This window comes from Gekko japonicus, unplaced genomic scaffold, assembly GCF_001447785.1.
Source record: "Gekko japonicus isolate JY-2015 unplaced genomic scaffold, Gekko_japonicus_V1.1 scaffold47, whole genome shotgun sequence".
Classification (NCBI taxonomy): domain Eukaryota; kingdom Metazoa; phylum Chordata; class Lepidosauria; order Squamata; family Gekkonidae; genus Gekko; species Gekko japonicus.
The window spans coordinates 1,808,992-1,822,048 of record NW_015165235.1 but is presented as its reverse complement, the minus strand read 5'-3'; the positions used below and the strand labels follow the sequence as shown (position 1 = coordinate 1,822,048).

Below are 13,057 nucleotides of genomic sequence, written 5' to 3'. Positions count from 1 at the left end.
ATAATAGGCCACACCCAACAGCAGGAACTCATTAGGATTGGCTACAGTAGGGGTGTGGCCTAACATGCAAAGGAGTTCCTGCTACAAAAAAGCCCTGGGTTTTGACAACAAACAAGGTAAACAGAATAACAAGCAAAAGGTGGGTGTGGCTGGATACCCACCCTTCTGGTAACATGGGGGTGTGGCCTAATGCGCTAATGAGCTGTGCTGTCAGGGGTGTGGCCTATTATGCTAATGAGTTCCTGCTGTTGGGTGTGGCCTATTATGCTAATGAGTTCCTGCTGGGCTTTTTCTACAAAAAGAGCCCTGCAATTTGGTCTCTTTTGCTGTTTATAAAATACCCCCCCCTTTATTTAAGAGTCCCCCCTCATTTTTCTGAGTGTTGATCTGAGTCTGGACCTTGGTGTATATAGGTGAAGGTCGTAAGTATATAGGTGCCCAAAATATGTGCTTTTGTCCCGTGCAAACAGGGGGATGCCTTTGCACATTACAATTCTGACTCATGTATACCAATTTGAGTAACAACAAATGAGTTCAGTTCCCAAGGATGTGTCTGTCCCTATTCAGATTGTGACCAAGGCACACACAGAGGGTGCCCTAAAAGTGTGTAGCCCTTCAATATTTCCAGATCCTTTGCCCATTCCTACCTCTGCAAAATGTTCTGTTCTTCTTGCCGTACGTTTAAAACTAAAAAACCTTCCTGGTATGTCAAAGGTCATGACACATTTATTAATCCTGTTTATTCATTTTTATAATTGAGTAGGGCTTGAAAGGGGAGGGAGAAGATTTGACTGATAGAGGGTTGTTCAGAGGGAGCTATGGAAACAGGGTGACTTAGAATGGAGTGAACAAAATGTGGAGAGTCACAAGAATAATCATCTTAGCTGAGCAAGTCGTGTACTCTCTTCATTTACTGTCCACCTTTCTCACTGAGACCCTTAGGGGCTTTCTGCACTAACAGGTCACTGTAGCTTACTCTGGAGAAGCCAAGTAGTTGAGCCTTTATGGTGAACTTCGTCCTTTGTGCTCCTGCTCTCTGCACTGTTCTTTTTTCTCCAGTTTATTTTTGTGTATGCATTCTGCATCTACAACCAAAACCCACATTTTTTTGTTAAATTGTGATTAACGTCACTTGTGACCTGTGGAGGGGGTGTCCGATTGCCACCGACTTGGCCAAGTGCGTAAGCAAGGGATGGGGCACGCTGCACCCTCCCCTTTCTCTCCTCTCCTCCGAGCTCTCCCACCCCCTTTGGCTAGCTGCCGCTGGGCTACTCCAGGCATGCAAGCTCTGCAGCTGGCTGGTCTGTCAGGAGGGGTGGCGTCACAAGGGTTTAATTAAAAACAACAACAACAACAACAAATGGGCCTTTAAGCCTCTCCCATTGATTCCAGTGGGCAATCCTGTCATTCCTTGTAATACACCCCCCTCCAAGTTGTGTGAAGACTGGCTTTGGGGGAAGGGGAAAAGATCCCTCTGTAGGGTCCAATGTACAAAGGGGGAGGAGTGTGTCAAATGCCCCCCCTGCAAGCTGGAAGTGTCAGACTCCCAGAGGACCTCCCCAGACTGTCCCTCTACCTGCCCTCCAAGTTGTGTGCTAGGTGAAAATTAAATAGAAGTGGAAATAGGGATGGGTAATGGAGAATGGGTGGAGATGACTAGAGCCGTGCCAAGTAGTTTGCTTATTATTCCCTCCAAATTGGAAGTGGAAGCGGCAAAAGGTCCGGTCCAAAACCACATTTTGATACCCTGGGGCAATGCCGTAATGGCTGCAAAGTCAACACTGAATGGCCATAAAACGATGTTGAAACTCCAAAATAACTGGATGCACAAGGAAAGTGAAAGCATGTTGCAATGCGGAGGGAGATTAATGTTCCGACGTGGCTACGGGAAATAGCAGGGTAACAGATGGGTGCAGAGAGAGCCCTAGTCTCGTTTTCCCCTTTTGCACCTCTGCGATGATTTTCCTTGCAGGACTGATGTGAAGGGGAATGAGATAAGGGCTGTGAGGGATTTGGTATTCTGAAAATGCTACAGAAAATGATGGCAAAGCTCTTTTCTTCTCTGCACAAATCCAGATCACACCTCTAACAGTGCAGTTCTAAGCAGAGTTAATACTCTTCTGAGCCGCAGGCCTCAATGAACATAGAAGGGTCTAACACTGTATAGGATGGCACTGGATGTAACGTCTGCTTGTGTGGACTACAACTACTGTGAATGTTTCATACACTGAGTTTTGGAGCTCCCTTGTTTTGCAGAAGCTTTAAGGTCATATGCTAGCCAGCTTGTATTGATTATGGGTGCCATTATCTTCCAGCTATAAAGTGAGCCATGCATAATTTCTTGGTGATTTCAGTGATTGATTTCTGATAACTTATTTGTATGGTACAGTGATGAAGCCCAATGCTGTGCAGGAATTCTGCATCGTAATGAGAATATAAGTGGTGGATAAGACTTCTTTGACTACTACCGCTTTTACAATTATACAATGCAGCTATCTCATTCTGAAAACGGCCTCAGTGTGTGGATTTAGAACCAGGTATGAATTGGGGTGATGTTTCTGGAAGCCTTAGGAAACCCCAAGGTTTGTAGTATTTTACCGCCTAAACCATCACATGCTCCAGTGCTCCCTTACCCTCAGTTCCTTTCCTGCCACCAAGTGAATAGATTTGTTTTAGATATCGCTCTGTGTGGAAGTCTTTGTCTTTCTTCAAACCATCTTGATCTTTATTGTTTCAGGGAGTTTTCAGCTTAGAACCTTCATTCTTTGTGGGTCACTGACTCCCTGGAATTGATCTTCAAAGGTTTTTTTCTTCTCAGCAGGTGAGGTGGCTTTTGCCAAACTACCCACCCTCCTGAGCTTCTTCTCAGTTGTCCATCCCCGCTGCCTAGTTGTCTTTACGGCCTATGATGTCTACCCAAGGCAGTCTTTTCTTTTGAATCCCTTGCTCAGTCTGGTGCTGTGCTAATAGTATGCTTGTGAACATTTTCTTTTTTAAATAAATAGCTTATAACTTTTGATCCTGGTAGTGGTTCTCTGTACCACATAGACCTCCACTGTCTTGAACATGCTATTTTAAAAGGAGAGTCAGGGGCGAAGCTAGTTAGTTGGCAAGTGGCTATTCCTCCAGGGGCACACAAAGCAGTAAATGGTCCCCATAGTGACCAAGCGGGAGACACAGAGGCAAGGCCTCAGAACTTGGAAGGGAAGCTGAGAGTCCTAACCCTCCTAGTGGGCGATTCCTACAAAGCTTGCTGCGTCTGGGAGAAAGGGTGAACTGAACTTGCTGGACTGGTTCGGTTCATGTGGGGCCCGTTTGGTTCGGTTCGTGGTTCAGTCTGTGCACCATCCCAAACCATACTGAACCCTAACATTGTCTCCATAAGTTCCCATTTTTTTAAAGCTTACATTTTTCTGTGATCCTTTCAGATAGTGACTGGTATTTGTGCCGCGTGGTGATTATTGCTGTTGAAGAGGAGCCCATATCTTGGGAAATGCATCCATACCCCTATTTGGCAAGTGTTGATCCTGAGGCCCAGGAAGGCACTTTCGTCTACCAGCTCAGTGCCCGTTATAGTGGCAGTGAAAATTCCAGCGCCGAAATATCATACGCTCGGATTACTGGTAAGTAGTTTTCTGCGTGAGGAGTCTGAGGGATACTGTCTCTTGTACTTGGACACTTGTTAGTGCACTGCCAGGTATCGAATCCCTTACATGAATAGATTCTGAAAATATTCGTACTATGATAGATGTGTAGCTCAACAGTAATAATCTTTAGCATTTTCTTTAAGGGGAAGATATATTCTCTAATATAGACATATATTACTTGGTCTTTTGCATGGGTAGGAAGTGATAATGAAATTTGGGATAGGGAGCATAGATTAACAGCACAATCCTAAAAGCACTTAACTGGGACTGAGCCCAATTTAGTAGCCCCAAGTAGGATTCTGAATTAGACCTCCTTGGGAAATTGTCCTGGCGAAGCTAGTTAGTTGGCAAGTGGCTATTCCTCCAGGGGCACACAAAGCAGTAAGTGGTCCCCATAGTGACCAAGCACCAGGCAGTGGGAGACACAGAGGCAAGGCCTCAGAACTTGGAAGGGAAGCTGAGAGTCCTAACCCTCCTAGTGGGCAATTCCTACAAAACTTGCTGTGTCTGGGAGAAAGGGTGAACTGAACTTGCTGGACTGGTTCGGTTCATGTGAGGCCCGTTCGGTTCGGTTCATGGGTCAGTCTGTGCACCATCCCAAACCGTACTGAACCCTGACATTGTATCCATAAGTTCCCATTTTTTTAAAGCTTACATTTTTCTGTGATCCTTTCAGATAGTGACTGGTATTTGTGCCGCGTGGTGATTATTGCTGTTGAAGAGGAGCCCATATCTTGGGAAATGCATCCATACCCCTATTTGGCAAGTGTTGATCCTGAGGCCCAGGAAGGCACTTTCGTCTACCAGCTCAGTGCCCGTTATAGTGGCAGTGAAAATTCCAGCGCCGAAATATCATACGCTCGGATTGCTGGTAAGTAGTTTTCTGCGTGAGGAGTCTGAGGGATACTGTCTCTTGTACTTGGACACTTGTTAGTGCACTGCCAGGTATCGAATCCTTTACATGAATAGATTCTGAAAATATTCGTACTATGATAGATGTGTAGCTCAACAGTAATAATCTTTAGCATTTTCTTTAAGGGGAAGATACTTATATTCTGTAATATAGACATATATTACCGGGTCTTTTGCATGGGTGATAATGAACTTTGGGATAGGGAGCATAGATTAACAGCACAATCCTAAGAGCACTTAACTGGGACTGAGCCCAATTTAGTAGCCCCAAGTAGGATTCTTAGTTAGACCTCCTTGGGAAATTGTCCTGGCCGAGCCATTCTTTGCTGCATCCCTTTAAAAGGCTTTGTTAAGTTCTTTTGAGTTCAGATGCAGGGAGTGGTGCAGAAGCATCTGAGGATGCACAACTGCTGATGGTAAACTATGCGTATGATCAGCCCCTGGGATGTGAGAAAACCACTTTAGAACAGGATGGACAATTAATAAGTATCTTTAACAACTGATTAATGTATGTGTATAATAAGCACCTGTGCCCAGTGAGACTGCATCTGTTCTGTCCTATTGTAAGTTCTCACTTCAGCACACCCTACTGGATCTTCCTGTAGCCTTGAATGGCTTTCTCCCATCATTCTTGAATATACGTTAGTCTGGCTTTGGAACTCCAGTATCTTATGGAGCTCTTGATTGCTTCCTGTGGTATTATTACTCGTCTGTATAGATGACTTGTTCTCAGTATTGATTGCAAAAAAAACCCTCCCATTGCTAAAGCATTCTGATCTACTTGGGAGTAGGGTGAATTAGGCACTAAGATCATTTTTCTTGTTGGATTTAGGGCATAAGGTGTATATAGTATGTATATATTATGAAGTATTATGTGACTACAAAGAATAACAGAGTTATGCACACAGTTATGTCCATCAAAGACTGTTCAATGGGTTTAGAATGGTGTAATTGTTCTTAGGATTGCACTGTAATTAATGTAGACGATGCAGGTTTGGTAAATCCAATGTATTTGCTTAATTACAAGGGGGGGTTACTGAGATTTTTTTTTATCAGCACAGTGTGTGCCCTGACACCCTGTTCTTCAGGCAGGGAACTATGTACAAGGCCTAGTCTTTCCTGCCCCACTACACCCAAGGATTTGGTCTTCTGTGATCTGTGTTAGAATACATGTAATGCTAACCATAGTCACAGAGTGTAATGCTTTGCAATGTGTGGGACACTGGTGGCTGCCTAATGTCTTCCTGTGCAGGTGTTGCAAGTGGAATGTGGGGCTTCTACAGTGCTTGTTACAACGATCTGTAGCTGTCTCCTTCTTGTAATAAGGAAATTGCCAGTAAAAGCATCCGGTAGCATCCTTTATGAAAGAGAATATGTGTTAAATGGAAAAAAAAAATAAGAAGGTGGAGATGAAATGGCAGGAATCAAGAAAACGTGGAATCTGATGACCTCTTTCATAATTTCTTTTTTAAAATTCCTCTACACAATAGGTGGTGAAGAACGGTTTGATGTTGATACAGACACAGGTGTCGTCTTGACGACTGGCTTGCCTTTAACTCCTGATCGGGAGTATGTGGTCACTGTTCTGGCCATTGATGAATATGGCAGCAAAAGCCCCTATGCGTTCATCTCCATCTTGGCTGGCACCAGACCTCCTCAGTTCACTAACACATCATACAGTGTGTTTGTTCCAGAAAATACCCCAGCAGATGAAAAGTAAGTGTGCAAGGAAGAGGAGAAACCAATGTCTGGCACTGTTTAAAAAAATCTGCTATGTAGAAACACAAGGGGATTTTTAAAATCTAGAAAGTGTACTAAAGCTCATGGTCTTTTCAACATACACCTGACTGTCTAGGCTACTGTAATCCTCTGTAATGGAACTGTTATAGAAGTTTTGGAAGCTTTCTTCTGGTAGAAAATGTAGGGATCTGCAGGGAGATGGATGAGTAGGAGGAATTACACATTTATGCAAGTGCTCTTAATGTCTTCACTACTATTCTGTTGTTTTATGAGCACTCTTTGTGTCTGCAAAATCACAATGAATTTGTCCAACTGCTCTTTTTAGCAAATGACAGAGCTTTTGAAGAACTTTTCTGCCAGTAGTAAAAGCTCCTTAAGCCAACAGAAATATAGTAATGCTGGCAGAGATCTCTTTATACCACAGGAAAACTCAGCTGGCAGCAGAATAGAGTTGATGGATATAACCTTACATCTGAAAAGTCCTTATCTATCCATTGAATGAGAGCCTATTTCTTATTGTTTGTCTCAGATCTTAAGGACTGGATCTACTTGCTGATTGCAACATGCTTTATATTATTTATCTTAATGTCTTAAGAAATGGATGTACTTGCTTTATGGACATTTGAAGATCATGTTCTTCAGTCCATTGAAATTGTGAACTTAGAATCTGTGAAGTATTTATTTTGGGAGTGTCAAATAGTAAATGTTAGATATTGCTTTAAATCTCCAGCCTATTTATTGCAGTTCATGCAATAATACTGGTGTATATTTGAGAAATATTTGGAGCCTTATGTGATGTTAAGTCATACATGATTTATATCTATTCATCTATTTCCTTAATTTATTGTTAGTTATGACTGGTACCCTGGCAATTCAGCCGGGTTCATATCCCTTATCCTTTATTCCTGCCTCAAAGTAACCAGTAGTTTTGTGACTAATCTCTCCTTTGCAGAGTGGCTGTTGTGGAGGCAGTTTCTTTCCAGAATCAACCTCTCTCCTACACTCTGCTGATGAATCCCAGTGGTCTGTTCAGCATGGGACCAGGGACTGGAGAGCTAAGTCTGACTCGTACGGTGGACTATGAGAGCGAGCATCACCTCTACCATTTTTTACTGAAAGCAGAGGAAGCAGAGAGCTTGCTCAGCAGTGTAGCTGAGGTAGGTTGAAGATTTTCCATTCTGTGCTTAGTGACAATGAGCCAAAGTATAGAAATGCCTTTTTTCTTGAGTTGGTTCCGGGTTCCCCTGATCCAGTTCTCATTCCCATCAATCCAGTGTCAGCTGCTGAGAACTGATTCCCCAAATGCTGCAGGGGCCTGGTTTTGATCAGGATGGTAGTGGGGAGGACAGGCTTCAGCCTTTCATCCATGCTGTTTTCCCGACCCGAAACAGATCCAGGAATAGTTATTTGCCTGGTTGCCAAGTGAATAACTTGAACAAAATTTACCGTTTCCTATGGATAGAGGGGTAAATGTTCCTAAACTAAGCAGCCCAGATTGTCCTCAGCTATGTTGCCATTTTCCAGCCTTTAGATTAAGGCAGGAGAGTCGAGAGATGAAGCAGACTTGAAACAGCAAGTGTTCTCTTTCAGAGAACACACAGGCTCTTCCTTGTCCAGATCAATGAGTAAGACCCTGTTGGTGTTAAGCTCTTCCTGTACAGAGCTGGGTGCTGAATCTCATGTCCTGTCCTGGGGCCCTGGACAGGCTGAAATTCTGACAAAGAGAGAACAGTTGGAGGTCCAGTCTGTTCAAAGAAGGGTAGGAATGCTTTTTCACCATCCTCCTCTCTACTGTGAGCATGGCAGCTCTTGGCTGTGGCAGGACAAAAATGACGGTGGAAGAGGAAGATGAGAGGAAGATGAGGCATATTGTCCAAGACTAGGGTGGCAGCAGTAAAGGGCAGTAAAGGGCTGCTTTGCATGGAAGAACATATGTGGTACCCACAGATTATACGTCTCTAACAAACTACTTTTTAAAAATAAATGTTCATGTTTCATTTTCTATTATTATTGTGTATTTTGCTTTGTGTGTTTTTCCTTTCTCTCTCTCTCTCATTGCCATCAGGTCATAGTTCACATCACAGATGAAAACGACTGCTCTCCAGAATTCCAGCAGTCTATTTACAGTCGAGAAAATATTCTTGAATCCATCCCTGTAGGCACGTCTTTATTGCAAGGTAGATATAGCATCTCCTGCTTAGTTTTGTTTATTGGAAAAGACCAAAGACAAACCTGTATGGAGACAAAACAAAATACAAAGCTACTAGAGGTTATAACAATAAAAATGGGGGCCTTGTGAAGTATACACAGATACAATGCAATGTAGCTCATAGAAAAGTGACTCTAGAGCAGGAGGCACCAATAGGGTTGCCATCCCCCCTTTGGGCGCGGTTTCCCCCCCCCCTGTTTTCAGGGTCCCAATCTGCCACCAACCAGTTGGCCGGCGGGGAAAGCCCCACCCCCAAAGAGCCCCATTGCACCCAATGTGCCTGGCGTGATGGGTGACATCATCACTCTGGGCATGTTGTGTGGGGGATGCTCTAGCATTTGGGTAAAAACTCTATGGTGACCATAGAGGTTTTACCCAAATGCTAGAGCGTCCCCCGCACAACATGCCCAGCATGATGACATCACTTCCGGGTGACATAATTGCAGTGCATGCACCAGAAGATCCTGGGAGCTGGGCTGGAGCCCCCTGCTGGGATGCAGGTAACACCTGGCAACTCTGGTCCCCAAATGCTGATGCTGTGGGCACATTTGGAATTCTGACAGCATGGTGGGCACAGCAACAAAATAGTTGCTACATGAGGTGGAACCCTCCTCTCTCTTGCTCCCCATTCTTCTGTCTAGCCGTCCACTCCTTTTTATAACTTTTAACATGGTCATTTATTTGTTTATTTTTAAAAACTGAAACAAGACTTGCAAGACTGCTTTTTGGGGAAAGCATTGCAGTTGTTACTCGTTGTGCTGGCCAGTCAGTGCAGAAACTGATTGTGCAACTCTGGCCCTGTTCATACGGAGCATTTGCCGCGCTAAAGATACGGATGATAGGCGGATTTTCCGGGTGCGATCAGACCGCAACATCTGGGAAGCATAGTGCTCCCGTGGCTAACCTGTGGCTTCCCGCCGAAGACGCGGAGTAAAAAACTAGTACTTACAATGTACTGGTTTCTGGAAAACGCGGAAGGGCAGGCGTCTGATTGCGTTTCTGCTGGAATCCCGTGGCATCCGGTGCCCGCCCATGTCCCCTTGCAAACCGGATGGTTTTAAGTCCCCACAGTATGTGCACAAACAATCATGCACATGCGCAAACTTCGGTGAGACAAACAAAAAAATCCCATTTGCCGCGGAAGCGGTGCCTCGCGATTGCTGGTGTGATCGCACTGCAACGCTTCTTTGCCGCGCTGCAGGATAGCTGTGTGATCGGCACCTCACCCCCTAACCACGGGACCTCGACAGGACGTGTGATCGGGTGGCCGTGCGTTATTTTGCTCCGGGGCAAACAGCCATGCTCCCCCCCCCTGCATTTTCCAGCCCGTGTGACCGGGACCTGTGTTGTGTCCACACCATATTAGAAAGAAATAAGTCTGAATGAAATGCAGTGAAGCCTCTTCCAAATACTGCTGCAGAAAAAGGTGTTTAATGTGGGTTGACTAGCCTTGCCCATACAATACTAAGGTCCAGCCAAGCTGTCTTAATTATTTTCTGTTTCCAAATGTTCCCGGCTCTAGTTCTTGCAACTGACTGCGACTCTGGATCCAACTCGGAGGTCCTCTATTTTGTTCAAAGTGTGGATTTTTCTATCACACCTGAGGGTGCCATCAGTTCCAACCAGCGACTGAACTTTGAACGAGAAAACCACATGTATGAATTTGTGGTCATCGCTGTGGACAAAGGGCATCCTCCTCGGACAGGCACTGCCTCAGTGCGCATTCATATGACAAATGTGAATGATGAAGCCCCAGTCTTCTCCCAAGCTGTGTAAGCAGAGCTTTCTCTTTTGTGTAGATCTTCACTTAACAGCAGGTAGTCTTCCTGCATAGTAGAGATGTACACCAGTTGGGAACAGTGATCACAGTGCTGTTAAGTTCAGCATTCAGATCAGTGGAAGGTTACCCCTAAAGTCCCGAATGGTAACATTTGATTTCAAAACAGGGAACTTTTTTAAAAATGAGGGGAATACTAAAAAGGAAGCTGAAGGGGAAACACAAGATAGTCAAAACCCTAGAGGATGCTTGGAAGCTATTTAAAACCTCATAATCAACACTCAAATAGAATGCATTCCTCGGGTGAGGAAAGGCACTGCCAAATCTAAAAGAAGGCCTGTGTGGTTAACAATGAAAGTCAAGTAAGCTATAAAAAGTGAAGAGGTTTCTTTTAAAAAGTGGAAGATCTGCCCCAATGAATTGAACAGTAGGGACCACAGGCTCAGTCAAAAGAAATGTCAATAATTAGGCATGCAAAAAGAGATTTTGAGAAGTAGGTTGGTAAAAGCACCAAGACAAACAATAAACATTTTTTAAAAAATATATCCAGAGCAGGAAACCAGCTAGAGAAACAGTGGGGCCTTTAGATGACAAAGGAATCAAGGGATTGCTAAAGGAAGATGGGGAGATGGCAGAGAAGCTCAATGACTTTGACTTTTTTGCTTCTGTGTTCTCTGTGGAAAGTGTGGGGCAAGTATCCATGCCACAGGCCCTATTTTTAGGAAGGGAGTCTGAAGAACTGAGTCAAATTGAGGTGTCCGGAGATGAAATTCTAGACCTACTGGGGAAATTAAAAACTGATAAGTCTCCAGGTCCTGATGGCATACATCCAAGGATTCTTAAGGAACTTGGTTGTGAGATCATTGATCTACTAACCTGCTTATGTAACCTATCACTAAATTCAGCCGCTGTACCAGATGACTGGAGAGTAGCAAATGTGACAACAGTTTTTAAAAAGGGATCCAGAGGGGAACCAGGAAATTACAGGCCAGTCAGCCTAACATCCCAGCCAAATTAGTAGAAACTGTGTTCAAAGGTAGAATTGTTAGACACATAAAGGGACACAGCTTGCTAAAGGAAAATCAACATGGCTTCTGCAAAGTGAAGCCCTGCCTCACTAACCTTCTGGAGTTCTTTGAGAAAGTGAAGAAGCATGTAGACAACGTTGACTCAGTAGACATTATATACTTGGACTTTCAGAAGGCTTTTGACAAGGTACATCACCAAAGACTCCTGAATAAATTTAGCAGTCCTGGGATAAGAGGACAGTTCTCTTATGGATTAAAAACGGGTAAAAGACAGGAAGCAAAGAGTAGGAATCAATGGACAGTTCTCACAATGAAGGGAAGTAAGCAGTGGGGTCACATAAGGATCTGTATTGGGGCCGGTACTATTTAATTAATCAATCTGAATCCCAGAGCGAGGAGGCAACATTAGGGGAAGGCCTCAGCCTCTATGCCCTGTTGTTGGCCATCCAGAGGAACAGGTGGCCACTGTGAGAGACCAGATGTTCTACTAGGTCGACCATTGGTCTGATCCAGCAGGCTTTTCGTATGTCCGTATGTTCTTATGTAGCAGATATGCATCCTTACTAAACTAATAGTACTAATTGGAGAGTTGAGAATAGTTGATAGGCACTTAGCCCTAAAGTATTAGATCTAAATTAGCCTGCATATCCAAGACTGGTGTGTATTTTCTTTAAGCCACGTTTCACAAATTGGTTGTGAAATCTGTTTTTTTGAAAAGTAACATCCTTAAAAATATGGTACTTCCTTTGTTAGGCCAGCTTCAGAAACTGAGAGCCGTTATGACATTTGAGCACTAGGATCTGGAAGACCCAGGTTCAGTTTCCCACTCTGTCAAGAAGCTTGTTAGGCGACCTTGGGCCAGTTACTCTTAGCTTAACCTATCCCAGAGGGTTGTTGTGACCACCAAATGAGGAATGGAGAGTCATCATGTAGGCAGCTCTGTGCTCCTTGGGAGAAGGGTGTGATAAAAACACAAAAGGTAGATAGCATGGCCCTGCGGGGCCGACCCTGGCAAGTAATTGGAAGGGAGACCTCCAAGGAATACCAGGGCTTGGGATGCAGAGGCAATCAAGCTACCTCTCTGAAACGTCCAAACCCCAGTAGGGGTCACCAGTTATCATCATGACTTCCAGGCATGCAAGCATGCATGTGCACACATACACACACACACAAAGTATTTTTAAAGAAGATAGATAGCACAGAAGCAAAAAGGAAGTTTGGTTCATGCAAAACATGATTAATGAGCCACACGAATGCAAGTCATTTAAATGTAGTGGCTGGTGCACACAGTGGCATGGATCTGTCTGAGCATTTCTGCTGATAGAAGTGTGTATGGGGGGCTGGATGAGAAAATAATACTCTGCAGGAGAAAATCCTTCCATTCTGGTGGATCCAACCCAATATATGTAGCATATGGGCCACTGAATACTGATAGATGGCATTTGGGAGTATCACTTAAGAAAAGGTTGTGCAGTATGCAACAGGATGGCAACTGGAAGGTGAGTGGCAAAGCGCACTCTGGGTTTTCAATTGGCTGGTCTCATTCCAGTTGTGTAGTCATATTGCACATTGTAGAATGTATAAAATTTCTAATGGCGTGGGTAGGTTTTAGCAGGGGTCATTTTGTAGAAAAAGAGGTGCAGGAGGTCATTAACATAACTTATTTGCATATGCCACACCCCCTGACATCACCAGAAGTGTGTCAGAAGGCAACACCCACCGCTCAGGCTCCACTGGATGGTTT

At 44.2% G+C, this 13,057-nt stretch overlaps 1 protein-coding gene across 1 annotated transcript in view; it reads left to right on the top strand.

The window, feature by feature from the left end:
• LOC107109247 (neural-cadherin-like) overlaps positions 1-13,057 on the top strand; it is a 63,969-nt gene that overhangs the window by 5,910 nt on the left and 45,002 nt on the right. Inside the window, exons 2-6 of the mRNA XM_015409821.1 lie at positions 4,324-4,518; positions 6,050-6,275; positions 7,252-7,456; positions 8,365-8,476; positions 10,031-10,280. Coding sequence (XP_015265307.1) covers positions 4,324-4,518; positions 6,050-6,275; positions 7,252-7,456; positions 8,365-8,476; positions 10,031-10,280 — 988 coding nt within the window. The remainder of the gene's footprint in view (positions 1-4,323; positions 4,519-6,049; positions 6,276-7,251; positions 7,457-8,364; positions 8,477-10,030; positions 10,281-13,057) is intronic.